Source organism: Hesperophylax consimilis, chromosome 10 (genome assembly GCF_061612785.1).
Source record: "Hesperophylax consimilis isolate HC1 chromosome 10, BYU_Hcon_1.0, whole genome shotgun sequence".
Taxonomy (NCBI): Eukaryota; Metazoa; Arthropoda; class Insecta; order Trichoptera; family Limnephilidae; genus Hesperophylax; species Hesperophylax consimilis.
This window is the reverse complement of record NC_142845.1, coordinates 36,133,277-36,160,017: the sequence shown is the minus strand read 5'-3', so window position 1 is coordinate 36,160,017 and position 26,741 is coordinate 36,133,277. Positions and strand designations below refer to the sequence as shown.

General features: G+C 34.8%; 2 protein-coding genes across 2 annotated transcripts; one reads left to right on the top strand and one right to left on the bottom strand.

The window, feature by feature from the left end:
• Nucleotides 1–189: 189 nt before the first annotated feature.
• TM9SF3 (transmembrane 9 superfamily protein member 3) lies at nucleotides 190–2,614 on the top strand. The gene has a single exon (XM_089636897.1). It carries the CDS (start codon nucleotides 291–293, stop codon nucleotides 2,022–2,024), a length of 1,734 nt encoding a protein of 577 aa, XP_089493023.1. The 5' UTR covers nucleotides 190–290; the 3' UTR covers nucleotides 2,025–2,614.
• Nucleotides 2,615–2,751: 137 nt separating this feature from the next.
• On the bottom strand, nucleotides 2,752–26,049 carry LOC149420708 (putative RNA-binding protein 19). The gene is made up of 15 exons (XM_089636896.1): nucleotides 25,949–26,049; nucleotides 25,410–25,805; nucleotides 24,923–25,168; nucleotides 24,009–24,143; nucleotides 23,115–23,295; nucleotides 21,799–21,893; nucleotides 21,329–21,437; nucleotides 21,052–21,240; nucleotides 20,368–20,526; nucleotides 19,506–19,609; nucleotides 14,966–15,481; nucleotides 13,509–13,711; nucleotides 13,209–13,325; nucleotides 12,385–12,493; nucleotides 2,752–4,262 (listed from the first exon to the last, which is right to left on the bottom strand). Exons 1-15 carry the CDS (start codon nucleotides 25,982–25,984, stop codon nucleotides 4,056–4,058), a joined length of 2,802 nt encoding a protein of 933 aa, XP_089493022.1. The 5' UTR covers nucleotides 25,985–26,049; the 3' UTR covers nucleotides 2,752–4,055.
• Nucleotides 26,050–26,741: the final 692 nt, after the last annotated feature.

The following is a 26,741-nucleotide window of genomic DNA, read 5'->3' as shown; positions in this document are numbered from 1 at the left end:
TTAATATTAAAATTAGGCTATTGAAATGGAGTCATCAATCTATCTATGGAAATTATTAAGCTGTCGTGTTTTTAAGGCTACAAAATTAATGGAAAAAAGCAGTCTATTTTGCCTTACCTAACCTGGTACCTGCCCGACATTACCAAGTGAAAGTTTTATTGACGTTTATGCAGATGTTAGCAACACCAATAGAAAACTATGGTGAGTGAACCAAAGTGAATGTTCTACGTGTTCGTTTGTTTTTCAAAGCTTGACAGTAAACTTAATGTGATTATATATGTAATTTGAAGATGAATAAAGTGTTAACAACGGTGTTCGCCATATTTTTGGCACTGGCGCATTGCGATGAGCATAATCATTCGTACAAAGACGAGGAGCAAGTCGTGCTGTGGATGAACACAGTCGGCCCTTATCACAATCGGCAAGAGACCTACGCGTATTATTCTTTACCTTTCTGTGTAGGGAGCAAGGAGAGCATCGGTCATTACCATGAAACTTTGTCCGAAGCCCTCCAGGGTGTCGAATTGGAGTTCAGCGGCATCGATATCACGTATAAAGACGATGTTTCCACCCAAAATTACTGCGCTATCGAACTCAACGAACAGAAGTATAAAGCTTTCGTTTACGCCGTCAAGAATCACTACTGGTATCAAATGTACATAGATGATTTGCCGATATGGGGCATCGTAGGGGAAGCCGACGGAAATAACCATTATATTTGGTCGCACAAGAAGTTTGACATCGGCTATAACGCGGACAGGATTGTGGAGGTTAACTTGACAGCTGAGAATAAGATCAGACTTACTCCCGACGCTAAGATCGCCTTCACTTACGAAGTCAACTGGAAGAAGAGCGACATTCGCTTCGAAGACAGATTTGACAAATACCTGGATCCGAATTTCTTCCAACATCGAATCCACTGGTTCAGCATATTCAACAGCTTCATGATGGTCATCTTCCTCGTCGGGCTGGTTTCCATGATATTGATGAGGACGTTGCGCAAGGATTACGCCAGGTATTCCAAGGATGAAGATCTCGACGACTTGGAGAGGGATCTGGGAGATGAATACGGCTGGAAGCAAGTGCACGGAGACGTGTTCCGTCCTGTACCTAATCTGGCCGTATTCTCCGCCCTCATAGGTTCCGGATACCAGCTCACTACAGTCACAATCAGTGTTATCATCTTCACTATCTTTGGAGAGCTGTACACCGAGAGAGGTTCGTTGCTATCAACATCTATCTTCATCTACGCCGCAACTTCGGCCGTGAATGGTTATTTCGGGGGGTCACTATATGCTCGGATGGGCGGCAAGGTATGGATAAAGCAGATGCTCCTCTCGGCCTTCATGCTGCCCGTGATGGTTTGTGGCACCGCTTTCTGCATCAACTTCATCGCAATGTACTATCACGCATCGCGAGCCATCCCCATTGGAACTATGATTGCCGTTACTTGTATCTGCATCTTCGTAATTCTCCCCCTAACACTGGTGGGCACGGTGCTGGGAAGGAACTTGGCCGGACAGCCCGACTTCCCGTGTCGAATCAATGCAGTTCCTCGCCCCATCCCCGAGAAGAAGTGGTTTATGGAGCCCATTGTTATTATAATGCTGGGAGGTATTCTGCCTTTTGGGTCCATCTTCATAGAGATGTACTTCATCTTCACGTCGTTCTGGGCGTACAAGATCTACTACGTGTACGGGTTCATGCTGCTGGTGTTCATCATCCTGATGATCGTGACCATCTGTGTGACAATCGTGTGCACATACTTTCTTCTAAACGCGGAGGACTACCGCTGGCAGTGGACCAGTTTCCTTGCAGCCGGCAGCACGGCCTCGTACGTCTACTTGTACTCCTTCTACTACTTCCTATTCAAGACCAAGATGTACGGGCTGTTCCAGACCGCCTTCTACTTCGGCTACATGGCGCTGTTCAGTGCGGGGCTCGGTGTCATGTGCGGCACTGTCGGCTACGTTGGCACCAGCCTCTTCGTCAGGAAGATATATTCCACTGTCAAAATTGATTAATGTTTATTTAACAAAAGTATGTGATTATTGCTGTAAGAAGACAATGTGAATGAAGTTGTCGCATTTTCTTTAAATAAATGTGGACTCTACTTAAATGTAAATTAGCTCTTAAAATGACGAGTGCAATGTGTTATTTCATGCAATTTTCAAAGTATCGGTATAATCATGACTGATTTACAGATTCTCAATTGTCCAATACTTTGATGTTGAAAACGCACCTAGGAGCTTTGTGTACATATATTTTCTATGTAGAACATAATTTTCTTTATTTACAAAAATATTTATCTGTAATTTTTATAAAATACCTTTTGTTTAAATTATTTAACCTATTTATGGTGATGCTAATAGTACCATTTTAAATGTGAACTTAAAGGAACATAATTTAGTTTGATACATTCATTTATTGCCATAGTTTGATTATTGTAGTGAAATACAGGCCCACCTTATTTCCCATTCATTTGGCCCGCAGCTATTTACACTAATGGAAGATTCAGTGTCTGTTATTGACACAATTGTTTGGATAATATTATGCTAATCGTAGCCTAGCATGAGAAATGGTTGTCATTAGCTACTATTTTATATCAAATATCAACAGGTGGGTAACACCTCTTTTCTTAGCATTTGTTTCTAATCTTATGATGAAAAAAATAATTTTGCAGGCATTAATATTTTTTCTGTAATTATAATCATTTATTAAACATTGATACCAGGAAAATCCTTGTGGAGTTTACACTTTATAGTACAATAACAGCACTATTTAAATAAAATAATATTTTCACAACATGAGATATGAAAATTATATTATTGTGGTTTGCTAGTGATAAAAATTGTTCTGGTTTGTACTCAATGTGAAGTGAAAGAAAAAAAAACTGTCTGATGAATTTGAATTGATGGTGTGATCTACACAAACAACGCTATCCTACAGTTAAGTTATAAATTAAATAATTTACTAAGGGCTCTTATTTTACCTAATAAAATGCGTAATTTTAACCTTTTATTTTATAATTCTTTTTAAAAAAATAAATTTCTATCTATTTTTCTAGACTAGTCATTTGCAATAATGCCTTTCTACAATACCTAATAATTACTAATTGTATAGAATCAACCATATAATAATGATGTAATTATTGTCTCAGTTATTATAATGAAACCGAGTTTCATTTGCCAAATTGCTAATTATTATTTACCCGTCAAGGATGAATGAACTTCCTATTAAAATCACCAGTCATGATCCAATGACAAACTTGTTAGTATTCCTTAGAATGTAAATATTTTTCAAAATAAATGTTTTTACTTTAATTTTTTATGCTGATTATTTTATGATAGCAAGATTTTACTGCCGCCATTGTTCGTGCGTTTCGCTAAATTAGCAATGAAATATTTTATTGGTAAAAACATGTTAAAACTGGGAAATGATGTCACGAGAAGTAAAGTGCATACTAAATGGAAGTGTTCTGTAAACGGAAAGTAGGTTAGCACCAGTTGTTGGTCGTGTCTATAATCTAGTGACTCTAATGGACAGTTAAACCAGTACTCTGTTGCAATTATTATTTATACATTTATTATGTCACAACGTAATTATTATATGTAGTTGTGCATTATATAAAGATAAAGTTACAGAAGAACTTTGTCTTATTGACAGATATTTTAAAGCTCTATAGCGCATGATGGAAATTACATTATTAGCTGCATTGATCTATTATATATTCCAAATAGAAAAGGTTGTACATGCCAGAGCTTACTATTAGAGTTTTTAGTGGGATGCACCAGAATTTCCATTGTACAGTAAAATTAAGCTTGGGTTATTTCAAACTCGCATAACTAATTTGATCAAAAGCAGAAAAAAGCCGTTCAAATTGCAAAAATTAAAAATGGCACCGATCATAAATTTAATGGTATGTTTGAAATAACTCGATAATTAAAATTTGATAAAGACATAAAAAAGAAGTTTCCAATTAGGTAGTTCATTGGAACAAATATCTGCTTTATTTATTAACATAACATATGACCACATCTTTAAAGTATAATTTCTCAATCATCTTCTTCTTCCTCTATGCCTTCGGGTTCTAGGAGCGCCTTCCGGGTCTTTTTGCCGCCGGGCTTGGCCTGGTTGTAAGACTGGGCGGTTCTCTTCCGCAATGTTTCCAGGAATTCATTGTCGTCCTCCAACTGCGCCCATTCCAACACCAGCCTTCTGCCGTACAAATGGGTGCTCTGGCAGAGGGCGTCAAAAGCACTCTGCAATCAGACAAAACACACATTTAATTTCCAAGAGCTCAGAGTCAGGCCCTTCTTCCACAGCTGGTATGGTAGCTGGTATCTGATATTCAACGATTCAGGTATCTTGGTGACTACCACCATACATCTGATCTTATGTTTGTATGTCAGTCTTCAGCGACCGGCCGAGGCTTCAAAGACTTATGTCAGACATTTTGTAACGATGCGTGTGTTTAAATCAATGAAGGAACAAAACAGTCAAAAAGAATGAGTGGATGAAGAATAAATGTGATGGGTCAATCCGCACCAAATCATCCAGGCCATGTCACCCACCATCTCAGATTTTGATGAAACTTTAAATTTTTAATCCTTCCACATAGATAAGAAAATATACCAAATTTTACCTTCCTACCTCAACTCGTTTTTTTTTTATGGGCAGTTGAAGTTTGGGCAAAATAAGCGTTTTTACATATTCCGAGCACTCCGGAAGAGCTTGTACCTCCAATGAAAAAAAATTGTATCTCTGTCATTTATAGTGCAAATGCAATGAAAATTTTCAATATTATCAAGAAAACTATGTTGATTGCAGAAAAAAATAAATAAACCCTTTACATTTATCTACTTGACTTTAAAAAATTACCAAAAGTAATTTTTTAAGTAATTTTTGGGACGGAAAAGGTACTTTACAAAAAAGCAATATCTCGGGAAGGTACAGTGTTAATGAAGTAATTTTTTTTTTTATTCATATCTACAAATAGCATAGAATCACATACAAAAATAAAATTCATGGCATTTTACTTGCTTCAATAAATAAAATCCATTTTAAACTTTTTTCAAACTTTTTGTAATTTTTTTTTATTCTTATCTACAATAAACATAGTACAACCTAAAAAAATAAAACTCCTGGTATTTTGTGTGCTTCACAGTGTAGAAACGTTTTTAAAATAAGAAATCTTTACCATACAGAATTGTTCTAGGTTTTTTTAAATCTAGATACAAAAATAAATAAAATCCATTTTAAACTTTTTTCAAACTTTTTGTGATTTTTTTTATATCTATTTTTAGTTTGTAATTGGGCAAGTTATAGTTTAGGTATATAGCTAGTAATATAGGTTGAATGAATGGACTAATATCAAAGAAACAGTCCTAGAGACAAGTCACTACATGGAAATGATGTATCTGCAACAAGAACAAGACAGAACATGAAAATTACTATCTGCCTCATCACTAAGTTTGCAGGATACTACATGCTTTGTTTCCTCTGACATGCTTAGTTCTGAGTCAGCTTCAAAGCAGTGATCATCTATATAAATACAGTAGTTGTTTCATGTTATGGTGTACGTTGTTAAAATGTCTCTAATCGTAACAAGTTTAGTTAAATGTAGTGTGGGACAACATAATGGTACTGAATGTCACAAAAAAAGTTATACTAAGTCAGAGAAATTAACGAGTGTGGATTTGTTAAGTGAATTTGAAAAAAAGCTTATTCAACAAAGAAGTTTTGTATCTACAGACTTGGTTTTCAACATTTGTGAGCACCACAGAATATTTAACTTAAATAAATATGAAACATTTCAAAAAGCTTGTTTTGACCCGTTCCAAAGCCACAAAAGGAAAATTACAAAAACTTTAAGAACAGTATCCTTGGAATTTTCAGAGAACATTAATACCATTCTAAAAGTAACTAATAAAGCAATCCCTGGACAAAAAATTTGTAATGCATGCAGAGCAAAAATTAGTAAGAGCCAAAACCTTAACAATGAAATTGAAGAGCTTAACACTTTTCAAGAAGACATAAGTGAAGTTGAAAATGTTTTAAACAAAGAATTTTTTTTACAAGAAATCAACACTTCTTTAACTGACATTGGAGAATCTCCATTTAAACTACATGCAATACCATCCCACAGTAAGTCTAGTTACGCTAAACGGAAGTTAGATTCTGCTTGTTCAACCTTAAAGAAAAAAGTAAGTAAAGTTTTAGAAAAAGAATTTTCCCCAGTAAAATGTGATGCAAAAATACCAAGATGTATTCAAGAAAAAGCTAATGACATGGACAGGCTTGTTGAGTTGGTTAAAAAAAAATTGGAAACACAAGTTACACGCCGTGAGAGAATTCAGCTTCTAACTCTCGCTCCAACTTCGTGGAGTAGAAAAAAGGTTGCTGAAGAATTCAGTGTTGGTGAATACTCAGTTCGTAAAGCACGAGAGCTACTAAATGAAAATGGTATCATTGCTTTACCTGATCCAAAAAAAGGAAAACCATTAGACCAAGGAACAGTTACTTTGGTTAAAAATTTCTACCAAAACGATGAATTTTCTCGTGTTATGCCAGGGAAAAAAGATAAAGTTAGCATAACCAAAAATGTTTATGAACAAAAAAGACTATTGCTTTGTAACCTGAATGAACTTTATGCTACCTGCAAGTTTGAATACCCTGCTTCAAAAATTGGGATTTCGAAATTTTGTTGGTTGCGTCCCAAATGGTGTGTGCCAGTAGGTTCTCCAGGCTCTCATTCTGTCTGCGTTTGTGCAATTCATCAAAATGTAGTGTTGCTTCTTAATGCTTGTGACAGTGAAGAAACGTACAATGATTTAATGGACTACTTAGTGTGCTCAAAGAACAATAGAGACTGTATGCTTCGACATTGCGATAAGTGTTCAACATCTAGTGAAAATCTTAAGAAACATTTGTTAGAAAAATTTGAAGAATGGGACCAAGAAGATGAAATTACATACAGTGCATGGGTAACTACTGATAGAACACAGCAGGTTTCAGTTACAGTTCCCTTTCATGAATATGTAGAACATCTTGTGAAGAGTCGTGTAAAACTTCTTCCTCATTCTTTTATAACAAAGTCTCAATCAAAATATCTCAAAGAGTCCCTAAAAGCACAGCTTCAGATAAATGAAGCTGTTGTGTTATTAGACTTCAGTGAAAACTTCTCCTATGTTATCCAGAATGAAGTCCAGGGTTACCACTGGACGCAAGACAGTTGTTCACTCCACCCAGTGGGAATTTACACTTGTGAAGAGCCTGGCAAAGATCTCACAGTGTCAAGCTTGTGTGTAATTTCAGATGACTTGGAACATGATGTAAGTTTCGTTTACGAAACTCAAAAAATTGTTGCTCAATTTTTAAATCAAAAATTTCCCCAAATTCAAAGTGTTCATTATTTTACTGATGGTTGCACAGCGCAATATAAAAACTGCAAAAACTTTTTAAATCTGTGTCACCATCAAAAAGACTTCAACTTGAAAGCATGTTGGTCGTTTTTTGCTACGAGTCATGGGAAATCTCCCTGTGATGGAATAGGTGGAACAGTAAAACGTCTTCTAACTAGAGAAAGTTTGCAACTTGGCCCTGGCAACACTATCACAACTGTAGACAAAACTTTTAAGTTTTGTCAGTCGAGAGTAGAAAATATATATTTTTACTTGCTGAGAAAAGAAAGCTTATTCACTTGCAGGCAACAATTACAGCAGCGTTTTTCACAAGCTAAAACAATACCAGGCACTCGAGGTTTCCACTGCTTTGTTCCTCTGTCTGAAAATGAAGTTGGCACAAACAGGATAAGTTCAGATTCAGATTATGCTTTGATTTTTAACTTCAGTGGGGAACGAAATCGCTCTGAGCAACTAAGTATGGTACAAATTTGTACAAACTCTTATGTAGCTTGCGTATATGACAACCATTGGTTTTTTGGACTTGTGGTTTCCAAAGATGAAGACGAGTGTGATGTATCAATCAAGTTTATGCATCCTTTTGGCCCAGCTCCATCCTTTTACTGGCCACATCAAAAAGAAGATATTTGTTTTGTTCCACTACAAAATATTTTTAATATCGTTGACCCTCCCACAACAAAAGGTTCAGGAAGAGCTTACTACTTTCTTGAAAAAGACGTTCATCATGCTGATCAAAAGTTCAACCATCTTATGGGTCAGATCAAGAATAAAAGTAAAAAATGAACTTGAACATTTATTTGTAAACAATATTATTGTAATGTACTTTCATTTAACCTAATCCTACATTGCCTGTTTTATTTTTATTGTATTTGTTTTTTAAAGAGTTAACTTTGTATTGAAAAGAGTTAAAAAGTTGATCTTGTTATAAAATATTGCTATGGTGTATGCATTCAGGGTATTTATTTATTTATTTATTTATTTAAACGCCCATAGGGCTTTTACCTATAATAATGTACATCTTTATTTTTTAGTTATACAGATTACATATAAAAAATAAAAAAAAAAATAAAAAAATCAGTGTTAGCAAAATACAGGTTACATAAAAAAATATCAGAGTTGACAAAATATGTTACATAAAATATAAACATTTTAAAAATATAGGTATGGATAGAGTAAGTGAGACGAAAAATATAAAATCCACAAAATCAACCATAATGATAATAAGAAAGTATAACAATAGTTTACAAATTAGGTAAAAATAGTTCGCACATACTCCGTTTAAAGTTGGCCAAGTTCAAATTATTGTCAAATACATTTATATTATTTAAGTATTTGTTACCAAGACTGTGTAAACGTTGTATTGGAGAGTGAAAACTATAGTTGGAATGAGATGTATGTATGTAAAATGTTGATATTTGCCTAGTTGTTCGTGTAGGTATGTGTAGATTTATTAAATGCAGGAGTTCACAACAATCGAATTTAGAGTTCAATAATTTTAATAAAAAGGTTAGGTCGTTTATTTTTCTTCTGTTTTCTAATGTCGGAATATTTAAATGATTCAATAATGACTGGTAATTTATGTGTTCTAAAGGGATGTTAAGTTTAAAATTGACGAAGCGTAGAAATTTTCTTTGAATTCTTTCAACATTATGAATATGTACATTGTAGAAGGGTATTGGTAAGGAACAAGGTACATTATTTTGTTGGTGCCTTAAGCTTACATTGCAAGCTTACCAGCATGTTGTAAAGCAGTGCTCCGCAACCGGTGTGCCGTGGCACACTGGTGTGCCGTGAGCCGGACACAGGTGTGCCGCGGTCAAATTCAATCTATTTGACATTTTACAATATTTCATTATGTATTTAATACACAATGACAAAATATTTGTCATAATATTGTCTATTTTTCATTGTCTGCCGATACTGTTAAAAGAGGTATTTACGATATATTAGAAACACTGATTAGAAAACTGTTATTGGCTGAAAAATTTGGGCTTCAGATCAACGAAACAACCGATATTAAAAATAAAGCACAGTTGATAGCTATTGTACGTTTCGTTGACGAGGACTTTATTAAAGAAAATTATTTATTTTGTAAGGAGGTTCCAGAGCGAACTACCGGTGAAGAATTTTTTCAAGTAACCGATGATTTCTTTAAAAAATATAATATTAAATGGAGCAATTGCATTGCTGTTTGCACGGATGGCGCTGCGGCAATGACGGGTAGTAAAAAGGGTTTTGTCTCTTGTGTAAAACAAAAAAATCCAACATTACAATTTACACACTTGCTGCATACATCGAGAATCATTGATGGTCAAAAATTTACCGGAGAAACTTTTGAACAAGTTGAATGAATGAATGAATTAAAATCGTAAACATAATTAAATCAAGAGCCCTAAACTCACAAATCTTTTGAATACTCTGTGCAGAAATGGGATCCGAATATGAATCCTTATTGTTTTGTACTGAAATTCGTTGGCTATCCCGAGGCAATGTTTTGGCTAGATTGTTTCTAGCCAAAACTAGCTTCTTCACGAGGTGTGTGAGTTTCTTTTAAATCAAAATATGCCCAAACTATATCAGCACCTAGATGATAATTACTAGATAGCCAAACTTGCATACATGGCTGATATATTCGAGCATTTGAATGAACTTAATAACGAACTTTGGCAGAAAGAGTTGCAAAAGGGATGTTTGGAAATGTACCAAAGGACCAACAATAGTACAATTGAAAAAAAAACAATTAACTGTGGATCTGGCCCAACAACATTTAAGTTTGTTTCAGCAGAAATTTGATCAATATTTTTATTCCATTAATACGGAACAATGCGATTGGATTCAAAATCCTTTTGCAACCAATGCAATAAATTCTATGGAAGCACTGCCTCTGCAAATTCGAGAGGAATTTACAGATTTAAATAATTACATGACATTAAAAATTCACTTCTCCGAAGATCCATTAGATGTTTTCTGGATTTACGTTAAAAAAGAATATCCTTGCATTTTCGTCAAAGCATTCTTAACACTACTTCCATTTTCAACGACATATTTATGTGAGCAAAAATTTTCAACGCTTGTATTAATTGAAAATGATAAGCGGTCATGCTTAAAAGGTCTTGACCAAGAACTTCGGGTTGCGCTGTCAAAAACCGAGCCAAATATAAAACTTTTGTGTTCATTGAAACAAGCGCAGGTTAATTTAACAATTAATCGCTCATTAATTTATTATTATTTTATAAAAATTATTAAGATTGCGTAAAAATAAATATGTTATAGTTATATGGATGTATGTATACTTTTCAAATAAAAAACAAGAAATTATTGTAAAATTTGTGTATCAATTTAATACCTATGTATTTTAGCTTTTGGTGTGCCGCGGAATTCTAGGAAGAAATTTGGTGTGTCGTAGGTGAGAAAAGGTTGCGGAGCACTGTTGTAAAGGACCGAATAAGTTTGACTTTTTTTATTTGCAAATACAGTATCTAGATTTTAAAAAACTTGGAACAATTCTGTATGATTAAGATTTCTCATTTTAAAAACGTTTCTACACTGTGAAGCACACAAAATACCAGGAGTTTTATTTTTTTAGGTTGTACTATGTTTATTGTAGATAAGAATAAAAAAAAAATTACAAAAAGTTTGAAAAAAGTTTAAAATGGATTTTATTTATTGAAGCAAGTAAAATGCCATGAATTTTATTTTTGTATGTGATTCTATGCTATTTGTAGATATGAATAAAAAAAAAATTACTTCATTAACACTGTACCTTCCCGAGATATTGCTTTTTTGTAAAGTACCTTTTCCGTCCCAAAAATTACTTAAAAAATTACTTTTGGTAATTTTTTAAAGTCAAGTAGATAAATGTAAAGGGTTTATTTATTTTTTTCTGCAATCAGCATAGTTTTCTTGATAATAATGAAAATTTTCATTGCATTTGCACTATAAATGACAAAGATACAATTTTTTTTCATTGAAGGTACAAGCTCTTCCGGAGTGCTCGGAATATGTAAAAACGCTTATTTTGCCCAAACTTCAACTGCCCATAAAAAAAAACGAGTTGAGGTAGGAAGGTAAAATTTGGTATATTTTCTTATCTATATGGAAGGATTAAAAATTTAAAGTTTCATCAAAATCTGAGATGGTGGGTGACAAATCCAAAATTTTCTGGATGATTTGGTGCGTATTGACCCTGATATAAAAATGGCAACTACAGAAAATGTTTGAAGTTAAGAAAACATTCTAGTGTTGAGAATACAACAATGATTGGTGGCGAAATTGGTCTCGTGATTTCAGTAGCGAAGTGTTCGGACTGTGCGCGACTAGAAGTTTGCGACGCGAGTACACTACACGAGTATCGGATAGTTGCATATCCCTGTGGGAAAGGGGCCTTACTTCCACACTGGAGGGAAATCACTCCCATGGGAGGAATGTTGTGGGTTGAAGCGAGGAGGTCGAGGGAGTGGAATGTGAAGAGGAAAGAGGAAGTTTGGGTTTGGCTATTTAGATATAAAGCCAATTAAAGTAACTTTTCAATTCCGAAATAAACTAAATATTATATTGTCAAGCTAATTTATTGAACCTTCATACTCTAGGTCCAGATCCAAGGAGCTTACAGCTCTGTCAAGGAGTCCATCTCTAAATAATATAAAATAAAGTCGCTATCCGCGTCCGCCTGTTTGTGCGCTTAGTTCTTCTATACTATGCAACGGACTTTGATAGGGTTTTCAGTATCATTTAGAGAATTTCTTCCAGAAGGTTTACATATATGAAACACGCATATTATCAGGCACTACATTGCTAACGCTGGCTAAACCTCATGAGATATATCAAAATAATGTACTATGGAATTGTGTATCTTAAAAAGGCCTATAGAAAAGTCCGCAATGATATATGTCTATCGCCTAAGGATAACCCCCAGCAACGCCGGGTAATGTCAGCTAGTTTAAAAATAAATAAAACTCACCTTAGCATCTCCGTTGTTGTAATATTCCACAAAACAGAAACCTCTGTGCTGACTTTCTCCGGGCTGCATCTTTTTAGGCATTCTCAAAGATTTGATTTCTCCAAATGTACTGAAATACAATATAAATTAATATAACTAACTTTAACAAATTATAGGTACACATAATTAGCAAAAATAATATTAATTTTAATTGTATATTATTTCAAATAAAATTGACACGCCAATGTTATGCATCAGTTTCTTTTCAAATTTACCATTTACTATCAGCCCTGACGATGAATACTGCAAGACTGTCGACTAAACTGGTTCAAGGAGGAAGTTTCAGATATGCTTCTGGAATACTGGTTGAATGAATACTCTTCTACGGTATGTTTGGTAGTTTGTACGTGTTCACATTCACACACTTCAGAATCCTTTAGGCTCTATTTGTGCATCATATACACAGCGATTGTAACTGCAGCAGATGCAGTTTAGCGATTACATGTATTCTGAAGGAGAGAGAACCCTGGAAGAAGTCCAAGGTCTGTAGCTGCATTCGCCATGACTCTTCAGGAGAATGTTGTGACTGAAGCAGACTTTCTCCCTCAATCCAAAAGGGTTTCCTTGATGTGAGGTGGTTGGCCGGGAAGTTTTCAAGGTTATCTTGAAGTGGAATATTACTATTCACATCCTTTTCATATTCCCTGTAGGCTACAGTCGCAGGGCTGTTGTGACAGGAAGTCATTGTAGCAGAGTAGAGGGAAGATTTCCGCTCACAGCAGTGAGACATAGAGATGAATATTATTATGTACTAACTAACACAAATAATGGTCTTAAAAACTCACCTGAATATTTCTTGTATTTCTCTCTGGTTGGCCTGGAATGGTACATTTCTCACAAGGATTTTGGTGCCGGTCTGTTTCTTGTTTTGCGTTTGTTTTTTAGCAGTCTTCACATCTCCCCTGAAAGTAATTTAATTTTAAATTTTATACCACACTTGACTATTAGCTGCTCGCAGCCAGGGAAACTATGGCATCCTATTTGAGGGAAGGGGAACAGGCAACCTCTGGGTTCAGAGCTGAGGAGCCTACTTCACCGGGAATTATATAATGATATGAAAGACATTAAAAACGACTATGACTAACCTTCCCGTTCTTTCTGATCTTTTTAATTCAATCTGTCTTCCATCTAATGAGGACAATTGAAGATTTTTAAGTGCCTTCTCTATAGCGACCTTTGTGTAGAAGTGTACGAAACCATAGCCCATAGAAAGTTGTTGCCCGGGGTGGTGAGGGTCTTTTTTCAAAGCCACTGTTGCGGAATATAGCCGCCCGCAGCCTGCAAAGTGCTGTAAAAAGAAAAGAACAATGAATAGTTTATTTTATATGACAAACGAACAAAGGCTGGGGAAAGCAACTCCAGAGGCTGGGGGCCTGCAATGGACGGACGCTGCTGAAGCAGCACAGACAAGTCTTGTCGCATAGGATAAGGCGATGACAAGCATTAGCATTGACGGTTACAATTTCACTTTAGAAATAATATTCGAGAGCAAAAAGTTGTGCAACCATTTAACCCTTTCAGATCGTGTGTATATTTGAAAACACATAGATTGCAGAATTTTTTTCTTCACTATGTAGAGCGAATAAAAATTGTCAGTTTTGGTTCAGGCGGTAACCATTTTTACATTTCGAAAAGTGTTTTTTGTGTTTACTTTCGACAGAATTTTTCAACCCAATTTATTTGGCATAAGTTTATTAAAAATTTGATAAAATGTTATATTTTTGGTATACAGTGTACGATTTGTCATTTTAAACATTGAAACGTGCTCTGAGACCTAATATTCTTACAAATGAAAGCAGTAATAACTTAACACACTTCGGCCGGGAAAGGTAGTTCTACCTTTTGCGCCGGCCTCATTTCAATGGAAGAAAAGACGGAATTATTCAATATTTTTAGATGAATATTATATACCAATCTCTTTGTAAAGGTCCCTACTATGTGTACATAATTATTTCCGAATTTTAATACAAGTCTTATTTTTATATTGATTTTCGTGCCTTTTGTCTACATCGGTATTTCAACGAAAGGATAGTATATTATTTAGATAACATATTTTGTTATTGTAATAACTCAATTCCTGGAATGAGGGTTTTTGTTACCGTGAAACCCGATTCGAATCTCTTTCTATGTTCCGCCCCACTCAACTCCTATGTGCAAGTGAGCGAGAGATGTGGGGCGTATTTAAAGAAAGCAGGTATGGGCAAATACCGATAGGCAGACCGTAATAAACATATAAAAAGGTTAATTGAGTTGCATTTCAAATAATATTTGATTTTCATTTAGTACTTTTATAGCTTGGGTATGCTGAGTTACTATGTAGAAATTTTTATTAAAATATTTAAATTATTTTCGAAGATATAGCGATTTAAAACAAATTAAAGAAGTTATCAACTTCCCAAAGAATTGTTTTTAGGCTTGATCTACACCTTTTACGCATTTATCGTAATAATTTTCTGGTTCTTTATCGATTACATACTTAAATTATTCAAAATATTGAATAAGATAGCCTTCATTATTATAGTATCATCATAATTGTAGTTACCTCTCTGAGTGCATCATCTCGCGTTTCAAAGTCCAGTCCTTTAACAAAGAGAATAGTGTCGGGTTCCGGCTCTTCATCGTCTTCTACTTCTGGTTCTTCCTTTCTTTCTTCTTCTTTAGGTTTAACAGGTTCTACTTTTATTTTCTCCTCTTCCTTAGCATTTCTCTTTTTCTTCTTATCCTTGTCTAAATCTTTGACTACAGTTTGTTGGGAGTCTTCTTTGATGACACTTGGTTCAATCTTTTTTGAAGGATCGGCTGGTTTCATGAAGACATTGTCAGGAGCCCATTCCAGGTAAAGGGGAAGATATTTGAACTTTGAATATGCTAGTTTGGAAAAAGCTTTTCGTGCTTCCGTTGGCTCTACGAATTCAACAAGTGCTGTGATTCCATGAGGAGGCATGACCATGCGCGCTATTAAGCCAAAAGGCTCAAACAATTTCAGGACTTCATCATAAGTTGATTGGGCAGGCATGTTTTTAACCAATATAACAGTTTTGGATCTCTTTTTGGCAACCTGAAACGAGTAGAGAATACTTATTACGCAACGATCCCATATTTAAAGTTCAGAAACTACATAATTGCATATAGAGATTTGGTAAAGTTGTTTAACTCCGCCTTTGGCCTAAATAAAAAAAAAAACAACACATGATTTCAAGTACGTAATGGAAATAACTATTTATGTCAAGGGAGTTGTAAACATGGTTATTTTAATCATTTATGCATATTTCCTAAACTTCAAACTTAACTTTGATTGAGAAAAAATTGAACTTTAATGCATCATTTACCATCTCCCCCGACATAAATAGTTGTTTCTTGTAGTAATTAAGTTGAAACCAAGTGTTATTTATAATTTTTTTGCGTATAAGCATGAGGTAGAATTGGAGAAATTTATCAAAGATTTTTCCAAAACTACCGATCAAATGCAGTTGGGACGAAATCCTTAGGAGATTCTGTGTTTAGTATATTAGGCAACTTTACGCCAAATACGTATTAGCATAAATAATAGCATAGCATAATAAAACACCAAGTCCAAACTGCTTGTAATATACTAGTACAAGGTCCAAAGGGCACAAACTCTTGTTTATCCCATTCGCTAAAACAACATTCCGCAAAAATTATTTTTGATTCTTTGGAAAAAAGCTAAACAACGCATTTCCACTGGCTATCAGACAGAACATAAATTATGCTAAATATACATTGGATAACCGGCAAAGACAGATAAAGATTTTTTTAAACCTCCTTATAAGTATTACCAATGTTACAATGTTGATTGTAATTTTATTGTAATACGGGCTGTACCCTGCCACGCCATACTGCATCTCTGGGCAGATAGAGAAACAATAGAGCGTGTTGCTTTTACTTCCAACAGATTGCGCTGTTTTTTTTTTAAAAACCATGTTTTTACCTGTCACAGGTGACATCTATATAAGATATGTATATAAAGGTTCCGTGATAACTCCTAAAAATTACAATTCAACAAACCTATAAAAAGTGCTATAAAGTCATGAAAAGTGATGAAACAAAAACTAGGTTAAATAAGTTACACATGTAACCTTGTTTTTGTTTCATCACTTTTCATAACTTTATAGCACTTCTTACAAGTGTGTTGAATTGTTATTTTGACGAGTTATCCGTTCCGGGGATGGTGAAATACACTCTGTAATAATGTGTTGTAAACAGTGATGTAATATCTTGTTAGATTATGTTAAGTATATAAACTTTGCCTGCTCTAAACAAAGGATTTCCCAGTGAGACTGGCAAAGTACATCACTCACACTCACTCAGTACAATGTACATGCTAAGCATTAAGAGTTAAAAAATAACAACTTTTCAGAAGAGCGATTTCAAATTTATAAACTGTGAGTTGAACTATTGTGTGACTGAGTAACAAATACCTATTTTTAATTGAAATATATTTCGAGTTTTTATTTTTATTTTGGTACCGCGTGAAGATATTGTCCCAGAGATTGAAAACTTCTTTATGAGGTATGCCTAGCAGGATAGATACAAAGATGAATAAAAGAAAAAAACCATTCATAAAATACTGGCAGTAATTCCAGTGGGAAGACGTTAAATTGACCACCCCAGGTAAAGTTGAGGTGAGTAACGTCAGAGGCTATGCGAGGAGAGATTGGACTTTGGTAAAGTTGAGGTGAGTAACGTCAGAGGCTATGCGAGGAGAGATTGGACTTGCAACAGAGGCCATTAAGGTGAGTAACGTCAGAGGCTATGCGAGGAGAGATTGGACTTGCAAGAGAGGCCATTAAGGTGAGTAACGTCAGAGGCTATGCGAGGAGAGATTGGACTTGCAACAGAGGCCATTAAGGTGAGTAACGTCAGAGGCTATGCGAGGAGAGATTGGACTTGCAAGAGAGGCCATTAAGGTGAGTAACGTCAGAGGCTATGCGAGGAGAGATTGGACTTGCAACAGAGGCCATTAAGGTGAGTAACGTCAGAGGCTATGCGAGGAGAGATTGGACTTGCAACAGAGGCCATTAAGGTGAGTAACGTCAGAGGCTATGCGAGGAGAGATTGGACTTGCAAGAGAGGCCATTAAGGTGAGTAACGTCAGAGGCTATGCGAGGAGAGATTGGACTTGCAACAGAGGCCATTAAGGTGAGTAACGTCAGAGGCTATGCGAGGAGAGATTGGACTTGCAAGAGAGGCCATTAAGGTGAGTAACGTCAGAGGCTATGCGAGGAGAGATTGGACTTGCAAGAGAGGCCATTAAGGTGAGTAACGTCAGAGGCTATGCGAGGAGAGATTGGACTTGCAAGAGAGGCCATTAAGGTGAGTAACGTCAGAGGCTATGCGAGGAGAGATTGGACTTGCAACAGAGGCCATTAAAGTAACCAGGGACATGGAAGTAAATAAATTAATTAAGTCAATAAATTGATCCTTAACCCATTGGCCTCCGAATTGTTTTGTACCGAAGTTTTAAATCTGCAGTGGTGTACTAAATCTTACATAACTTTTAAACTAAACATGCAAACGAAACATTTTTTTTAAATTTACTCGTTCATTGAATTAGGGTATGCAAAAAATATATGCAGTTTTTTTAAAAATAATAATAATATGATTAAACGAGGATGTAAAAATATTTTTTTTATAAAAACCATTTTTTTTCTTTTTTTTATAATTGGATTAAGAAAAGTTTTACATTAATCATACTTATGACCATAATATATTTTATTTCAATTTGGGCTGATGTTAGCCGCCCACCACGCATTTTACGAACAAGCTTGTCAATTCCCGAACCACACGCTATTTTAAAAAAAATTCAATGACGCTGAAATATAACAAAATTTCAATCGTAAATATCAGGAAAAAACTGTACCAACGGAGTCCTGCCAATTACTACGAAATGAATGCTTAATTATCTACAGAGCGATTGGCATTTAAAATTTTAAACACAGATGTCAATAATGTATCCCTTTTTCGTTTTTAAGCCGACGACACCAGACCCGCCGGGACGGCGTCGTTTGAGGCCAATGGGTTAAAGTGATGTACAAAAAAAAATTCTGTTATCCATCCAACCTACTTTATAAGGAATGTAATGTTATGTGCATAAAACAGCTATATATCACTAAAATACTTTGTAGATTTTTTATCAATATTAAATTTGCTGAAAGAACACAACAAATGCGGACAACTAGAATTAGCTCTACATTGAACTTTGTGGCGGTCCATATTAAAACTTCTTTTGGTCAAAGAAATTACTTATATCAGGCACCACTTATCTTCCAAATCATATAAAGTCTACCAATTCCTTAGTTAAATTTAAAAAGTTAATTAAGGTTTATGTATTGACAGACGATTGTCTTAATATTTTTTCATCCTTGTCCTTTCTTAAATAATAAATTTTTATATAAGTAATTATTGAAGATAATATTAGCGATTTCTAAAAGAAAATCTGAAACAGAAAAATCAGAAAAGGATACGGTCACATCTAGGACACGAACCCAGGACCCTTGTCTTTCCGGGACACCGCTCTACCAACTGAGCTAATGGGACCCTATCCGCCTCGGTCACTTTTAACTGTTTCATACTTCGAATAAGAACTATCAACATTGTCTTCATTTTTTCACCGCACATTTTTATTGCACATTATTTTATATAAGTCCCATTTGCTAAAAACTGAATGTCACCCTATCTGTCTTTATTATCTGCTTTGCTTCTTCTTTTGAATAATGATTAGTTATGGTTCAAATATTGTTACAATATACTGTCAAATTACCCATCTGGTAACAAATCTAATACTCATTTTTTGTTTAATTTTGAAATATTTTGTGTTTGTATGTAGAATTACTTTATGTTTGTGATTACTCTTATGTTTGCTTCACTCAAATGTAAATTGTTAACCTCAATACAGGCTTAGTCCTAGTGAGGTTGATTTGTATGTGAAAAATAAAAGTGTTTTATGTATAGTGAGATGCAATAAATAAAAAATAGGTGCCTATATAATGAGATGAGACAACGATTCATAATCATTACAATAATTAGGTACCATAGTTTAAGGGTTTTGGAAAATTTCTTACTTGATTGAAAGCATCTAAGCATACTCCATTGTCTTCGAGGAATTTCTTAGTCCCTGCAACGAGTTGTGTTTCTCCCAGCGCCAATCTTACAGCAGCACTAGTTTCTGAAATGAATACATCATAAACATTCAAATGTTTTTTTAATAATTTAACTGTAAATTCATTCATTTTAAACATTCCAGTTTTTTTTATAATTTAATCATAAATTCATTCATTTTTTTATGTGAATGCCGCACAAGAGCCCCCACTGCTCCCAACCATTTGGAGCCGGTGAGACTAGACGAGACATCTGTCGTACATTGACTGCCGAAGAGCTCACATTGAAATAACCAGACCCTAAAGCCAGTAAAGTAAAGGAAAGGTTTGCAGCACAGTCCATTGTGGGACTTTTCTGCGCAGGATCTGAATGTTCATTTTTAAACAAACCACCTGGCTTAGCGACGATAAAAATGAGTGAGGTGGGTAAATTGTAACACATTTGTAAAAGCGTCCAATTAAATAGAGTAACAAAATATTCAATTTTGGAAATAAGCACAAACTTTTGTTTACCTGATTTGGATAATGTGTAGTTAAGTTTTTTACACAGCCAGAAATTTGCACGCCATTGTAAAAAGGATTAGTAATTCGTAAACAAACTTTATTTTCGAAGAATGAATAGCGATATTACAATGCAAATTGTCTATATATTGTCAAATACATTTGTTGAGAAATCACAGAAACGAAGACGGTCTACCGCCTTTCGCACTGCGGGCAACTAGGTTTGTTCCCCTTTCCTTGATTGGCTGGTCTATCAATTGGAATGTCTATGGTTAACACTGATTTAAAAGAAAAACATATATATTTATTATATTGTATAACATACTGGCATTTCCCTCCAGGAATTTTTCTTTAGTAGTGTTGTAGGTGCTGGCCACTACATCAGCAATGGCGTTGGCCCCCAGGAACAGGGTGTTCCAGTTGTGGGCCGATCCCGCCTGCTGCTTCTGCTTCCTCTCTTTCTTTTGTTTGAACGTCAGACCCTCTGAAATACACATTCATGAATTAGTTAAATAAGAACAATGGAAAATGGAGATTGAGAAAATAAAAATGTTAGAAAAATAACGCTTTGAAGTGAATTATTATTGTAATTAAATTATCAAAATGAATTAGACCATTTACATTACCGTTTCGTTTCTGTGATTTCTAAACTAACTACAGCCTAACTACAAAATCTAGTGTTTTGAGTTAAGCTTGGTTTCGGTAATGCCATAATCACATTTATTAGTGCCACAAAGCTCTACATGTACATACAGCCGTTTAAGAGATACAGTTGGGCATATGAGCCTTCCAAACCCCCTGATTTTTGTCTGAAATTATTTAAAAAAAAACTGCTGCACAATTCAGCCGACAATATGTTTGAATATAACTAGAAACCGACTAATTTCATACTTATTTTCGAAGCATCATTGTATCCTCGTTGCCCAAAAAATCATTAAAGCGGTAGCGGGAATTATGCAGATATCCAGGATGATCAAAGTCTCCCCATAATACATATTATTATGTATACCTTCGTTGGGGTCAAGTTCTTCCTTCTGCTTTCCAGGTAATAAATGTAACATTCGTCCACAGAACACCGAACCGTCCAGTTCGATAAAGGCCTTGACTGCATGCTCTGGCATCATGAAGGTAACATGGCCGAACCCCTTGGGAGTGTGCGTCAATCTGTCCACCGGGAGATTGGCCTCCGTTACTGGCCCTGTCAATCAAAATACATATATCATAATGAGAGAAAGTGTCTAAAGCAGTAAGCTTCATTAATGATTACTATTATATAGTTTAATTACCAAATTTCTCAAAAAGTTCTTGTAATTCATTCTCTGTGGTGATGTAAGGAAGATTTCGGACGTAAATGCGACCACTCTCAGCTATGCTCTCCTCATTTTTTAAAGATTCCTAAAATACAAAGGTGAATTATTTTTCTGTAGGTGGCATGTGAAATACAATTTGTTACTCGTGTGGGGACAGAGCAAAGATATTAGAAGAACGAGATATGCTATGTTGGCCGCCGGACCGTAGCCGGAGTACTACCTAATTAGGGTACTTTGAACGGTATCGGGACGTGTACGCACAGAAATCTGTTCTAAATATTAGTGCGGATACCTTAGCGCAAGCGAAGGTGTGCAGTAGTATTGGTGAACAAAACCGGCGACACTCGGCAAAACAATTCCACTCAGTACGAACTGCTCATAGCACATCTCGTTCTTCTAATATCTTTGGGACAGAGTCTTCAATAATTTAAGATTAGATTTCATACCTCTTGATTTTTTCTTTTGAAAGTTGTAGCTTCAGGTTGGTCATCATCAGGTAGAGATTTATTTTCATATGAATTAACAATTACTCTATGGCCAGCTGTGAACACAAGAACCACATTAAGATACTTTCATAAAATATATTTTAAAGTATACATAACGATACATGTGCAACCGATTATAAGTTTTCCTTTCTTAAGGAAACCATTACAAACAATTGTTCAAGACGTTTGTGAAGACAATTCAGTTTGGTTAGTACATATATATTTAGATATAATGTAAGTATAGTTTTCAAAAAGATATTTATAATATGTCAGGCTGTGGACCTCCATACCATACGTATCTTTGTTTCCTGAATTAATTAATTAGAGTAGTGCCCTACTAAAATCACATAATGCAACAACAGCGTGTTGTATTTATGCCATTCTAGATGACCAAACTCCAAATTTACATTATAATGTGATATTATGGTGCAAAAAATCTTTGGACTTACTCCAGAAAACTAATCATATAGAATTAAAATGAATCATAAATCTGATAAGCATGGAGCCAACGTAAGAATATGTACGCCTCCAAAGACTGCATGGACTGGACCCGTTGAAAGTATGCCAGATGACGGGACACCAAAAGTTATGACGTAGTGCAGGAGTCAGCAGACTTTCAAGTGAGAAGAGAGAAGTTGTCAAGCTAACAGGATAATTAATGCACCAGAGAGCCATATAATCTGTATATATGTATATGCAGTGTATACATGGTTTTCGGAAACTCGTAGACCAAGCAAGTAACTAATTGAACTACATCACATTTGGAGTCAATTTTGTAAAATATTTTTTTTGATTTGAACTTGTGTCTTCATTTTTGAGTTAACGGATAATAATTAGTCACTAGAGGGTTAAAATCAGCTGTTTATTGTATTTTAAAATGCGTTGAAGCGACACCCGGCTCCAAAACATATTTTAAAACTTTAGTTACCAGAAAAGAAAAAAAAAATGGATGCTCAGAATGAAAAAAGTCTTATGGGTTCTCTATGTGATGTAGATTCACCAGTTTCCCGCTTGAACTACAAGTTTCCAGATGCCGTGTTTAGAGAGTATGTGTTCAAAAGGCTGATCGAGTGGGGGTGAAATTAGAGCTGAAGTCTGTAGTTTGACCGATGACCCAGAGGCAGACTGATGAAGAAGTGACAGACTTTGTGGAAGAGAAGGACTGAGGTCTCCAGCCAGTGGAGAGCATCTTTGAAGAAGGCCCTGAATACCCTGAATGAGGCCTCAGAATCGTGTTGATGAGGAGTATTATGCATGTATTAGAAATGAGTGCTTACCCAAAAAGCTCTTGTTCTTGAATAAGGCCTTTTTCTTTTCTTCTTCAGACCGGAAGCCAACGTAACAAAAGCCTCTGGTGACCTTTCCAATACATCTGGGTATCCTGATAGTGAAGGGCACCAGAGGCCTGAAGAACTCCTTCACATCCTTTTTCTTGCAAGAAAAAGGCATTCCTTGAATCTGAAAAGTGAAAAAAATTATCACTTTGTACATAATAACCACAAGGAATGATAATTCTGTAGATCTGGGTTAATTATTTATTAGCACTGTTGGGCTTTTATGTAACGATTATACTTTGGCTTTGAATGTGTCAAAATTAAAATTCAAAAATATCGGCGACACCTATTAGTTCACTGCCCAGTCTATGTATTCTCTCTATAAGAGATTTATTATTGTGAAATAATATATTCCATCTGTGTAGGATGCTTTGGAGGTACATGTTTTACATGTTACACATCAAATTTATAGCGTCAGGGCAGTCAAATCTTGAATTAAAAATTTTATGCAATAAAAGGAGATCAAATATTCTTTGCCTTTCAGATAAATTTAGTTGACTTCGGAAATTTACATAATTTTGAAATTAATAAAGCTTAAAAATTTATAATTTTTTTTTTTGATTTTTAATTAATTAATAATATTTGTATTTCTTATTCTTCTGGTAACCTCTGATTGGAGGTTGGCTATCATCAGGCAATCATCACCCTGCAGATTGAAGCCAGGAATAAATCTGCTCTTATATCACGGTTTAAATATTACGGGAGGTCCAATGACGTGCAGGAAATCCGCAGTGTGTGGTAAACAGTGTGCTTCAATTAGAGTTAAGATTTATGGAGTATTCTTGGTACAAGAGTTTTTTTTTTTACAAGAAATAGTACCTAATACATTATACTAACCTTAACGTAGAATAGAAGTCTGTTTCGTGGTTCTTTCTTTTTCTTGGGTTTCTTTTCAGCTTTTTCCCCATCTTCATTAGTCGATTCTTCTTCCTCTGTCTTTTTAGATTTCTTTTTCATTAGTTTCTTCATGTACTGTGAAAAAATGTGAGGAACATTGTGATTAAAAAAATTATTACGTGTTTTCACATTACTTCTTTAATTTAATGAATAAGAACAACAGAGTAATAAGTCTAAACCTGCTGAAACAGAGTGATTTAGCTAGTTAGCTTTTTCAATCTACAACATTTTTTTGTAGTTTCAAAAAGAGGAGTACATTTACCAATCATTATTTAAATCGAATCATCACCTCATAAGACACCAGATCCAGAGCCAGTATATCTAGGGCTCCCTATATTTGGAAAACGCTTTGTGGCAGAAGGAATTGATGAGGAGATTAAACTGCAAACTGACGGGGAAAATTTTATTTTATTTATACTGCACATAACAGACAGAGGATTAACATAAAATAACTAAAAATAATGAATGCCAACTGTAGACTAATGGTACACCAACAATATGTAAAAATAAAACTATAAGAATGAAAAAAAAAAGTAACAAAAAAAAGAGATATGTAATAAAGTTTGGGTCAAGTGATTCAAGAGAAAACAAGAGATTCGAGAAAATTGGTAAGTTCTGTAAATATATATAATATATCTGTAAATATTTACGGAATCTTGCCACAAAAGTGGGTTTTATATATGTAGTTGACACATTCGCATAAGAGGATGAAGGTTAACTTGGTTCTTTGGAAAGGAATATGGAAAATTTCGGGGTTTCTTAGTAGACTTTAGTTTCTTAATATTGTTCATTACACAGAAATAAACAGTGTATACATAGTGGATCAGAAAGTACATAGTACAAATAAATTATACCTCTAAATCGCTGATAGCTTCATCCGCAATCTTTTTCTTTTCCTTCTCATTGAGTTCCTCTGGTTCAGAAGTTCTCTCTTCATCTTCTTCCATACCACTATCACCGCCCGTGTCCTCCTTGCCATTGCTGGGTTGGTCTTCCTTGGGCCTCCTCTTGTTGATGATGGCATCGTTACCCCACACTGCCTTGTCCAATTTAGAGGCGTGCACTTCCATATATTCAGAAAACATGGGGTCATCTTTGTGCTAAAATTTAAAAAAAAAAGATGTCATTAAAATCTTATATGCATTATCCACTAACCATTCAAGCGACATCGTACTAAAACAAACAAAAAAATCCTCTAAATGAAAACTACACAGTAAAAAACGTTATCTAGAATATTCCATTAGAGGAACATTATTGACATCTTTTGGCTTTCGATAGAAGCAAAATTACCCAAATTTGGAAGTGTTTGATAAAATTATAAAAATATTTATACAATAGTACCTTTTCTAATATCTCTCTAATTTTATTATTCTTTTCTTTATTCTTTAATTTCTTTCTTTGTTCCTTGGTTAGTACTTTTTCAGTGCCTTCTTTAGAAGAACTTTCATTGGGGTCCACAACAGTGTGGCTTTTTCTGTAAGCCGAGCTGTCAGGCGCGTATTTACTCCAGGCCTGGGGCTTGTCCGAGTGACCCAGGGATACGCAGGTCTCCACCACGATGCGGGTCGTCTTGATGCAGGAGCCATTGAAGAACTCCTTGGCCAGGGTTGCCTGATCCTCTGTCTTAAAACCGATGAAACCGAAGTTTCTGAACTTTCCCTCCTTCGTGTATTTCAGTTGGACGTCCGTGATCTCTCCCTTTTCACTGAAAATGTCACGCAGTTTGTCCGTCGTGACCTGAAAATTTAAAAAATAATAATATACATGGAAACAATATTCGGTCTAACCTCAAAAAAATAATAACACGGAATATAAAAAAGAAATGTAAGAGATTCGGATATGCAGAAAATATTTTAAAGTGTATTATAAATATAACTTACATTGTTTGGTAGATTTTTCACTATTAAACGGGACATTGTTATGTATTATCTAAGTACGTACCACATTCACATTGGACACATTTGACAAATATACACAATACCATCACAATACAAAACACACGTGAAAAGTTGACACATTGTGCCAGTGTTGCTGCGTGATAAAAATGGACAAGACTTTGAAATTGGCTATTTATTGTTTATGTTAATTCTTATTGAACATTTCATTGTTCTAAAATAAATATATTCCTTGTAAAATCTTCAAAAAGCTACTTAGTAGGGATAAAAGCTACATTAAAAATATTATGAACTGTTAAACCTCCCCGTTTTTACCAGTTTTACATTATACCAAAATATAAAAATGTACTTTGAATGAGATACGATTTTTTTAGCATGGGTTGCGTAGGGGGAAATTCTTAATTCAGGAATGTAGTTTTTGAAATTCAATACGGGTTCACAATGCCGCTCGATCTAATCATTTTCTCTATCGATACATAATGTGAGTACATTCATAAGGTATGATTTGATTTATAAAATAAAATTAATATGCCATGAGACTTGAATAAGGTACCTACACTATGTAGCTACCTACTGTAAAATGTAGATTTTTTTTTATTAGTTTGCTGAAGAATTTCTTCTCACGGATCTAAAGTTATTTAAATGTTATTATCATTATTTAATTTAAAATGGAGATCTAAAACTAAACTTGATAGCCGTGAAAAAAGAACCTTTTTAAAATTTTATTTGCAAGGTATTTTTTTTTTCAAGAACATTGTTTTTTCTATTATTCTAAATA

Excerpts from the sequence above, each read along its gene's own strand:
- TM9SF3 (XM_089636897.1), top strand. The coding sequence starts at position 291 with ATGAATAAAGTGTTAACAACGGTGTTCGCCATATTTTTGGCACTGGCG.
- LOC149420708 (XM_089636896.1), bottom strand. The coding sequence starts at position 25,984 with ATGTCCCGTTTAATAGTGAAAAATCTACCAAACAAT. Across the intron at positions 25,806-25,948 it reads TGAAAAATCTACCAAACAAT|GTCACGACGGACAAACTGCG; the intron begins GTAAGTTATATT and ends TTAAATTTTCAG. Across the intron at positions 15,482-19,505 it reads GCTTAGATGCTTTCAATCAA|GTTGCCAAAAAGAGATCCAA; the intron begins GTAAGAAATTTT and ends TACTCGTTTCAG.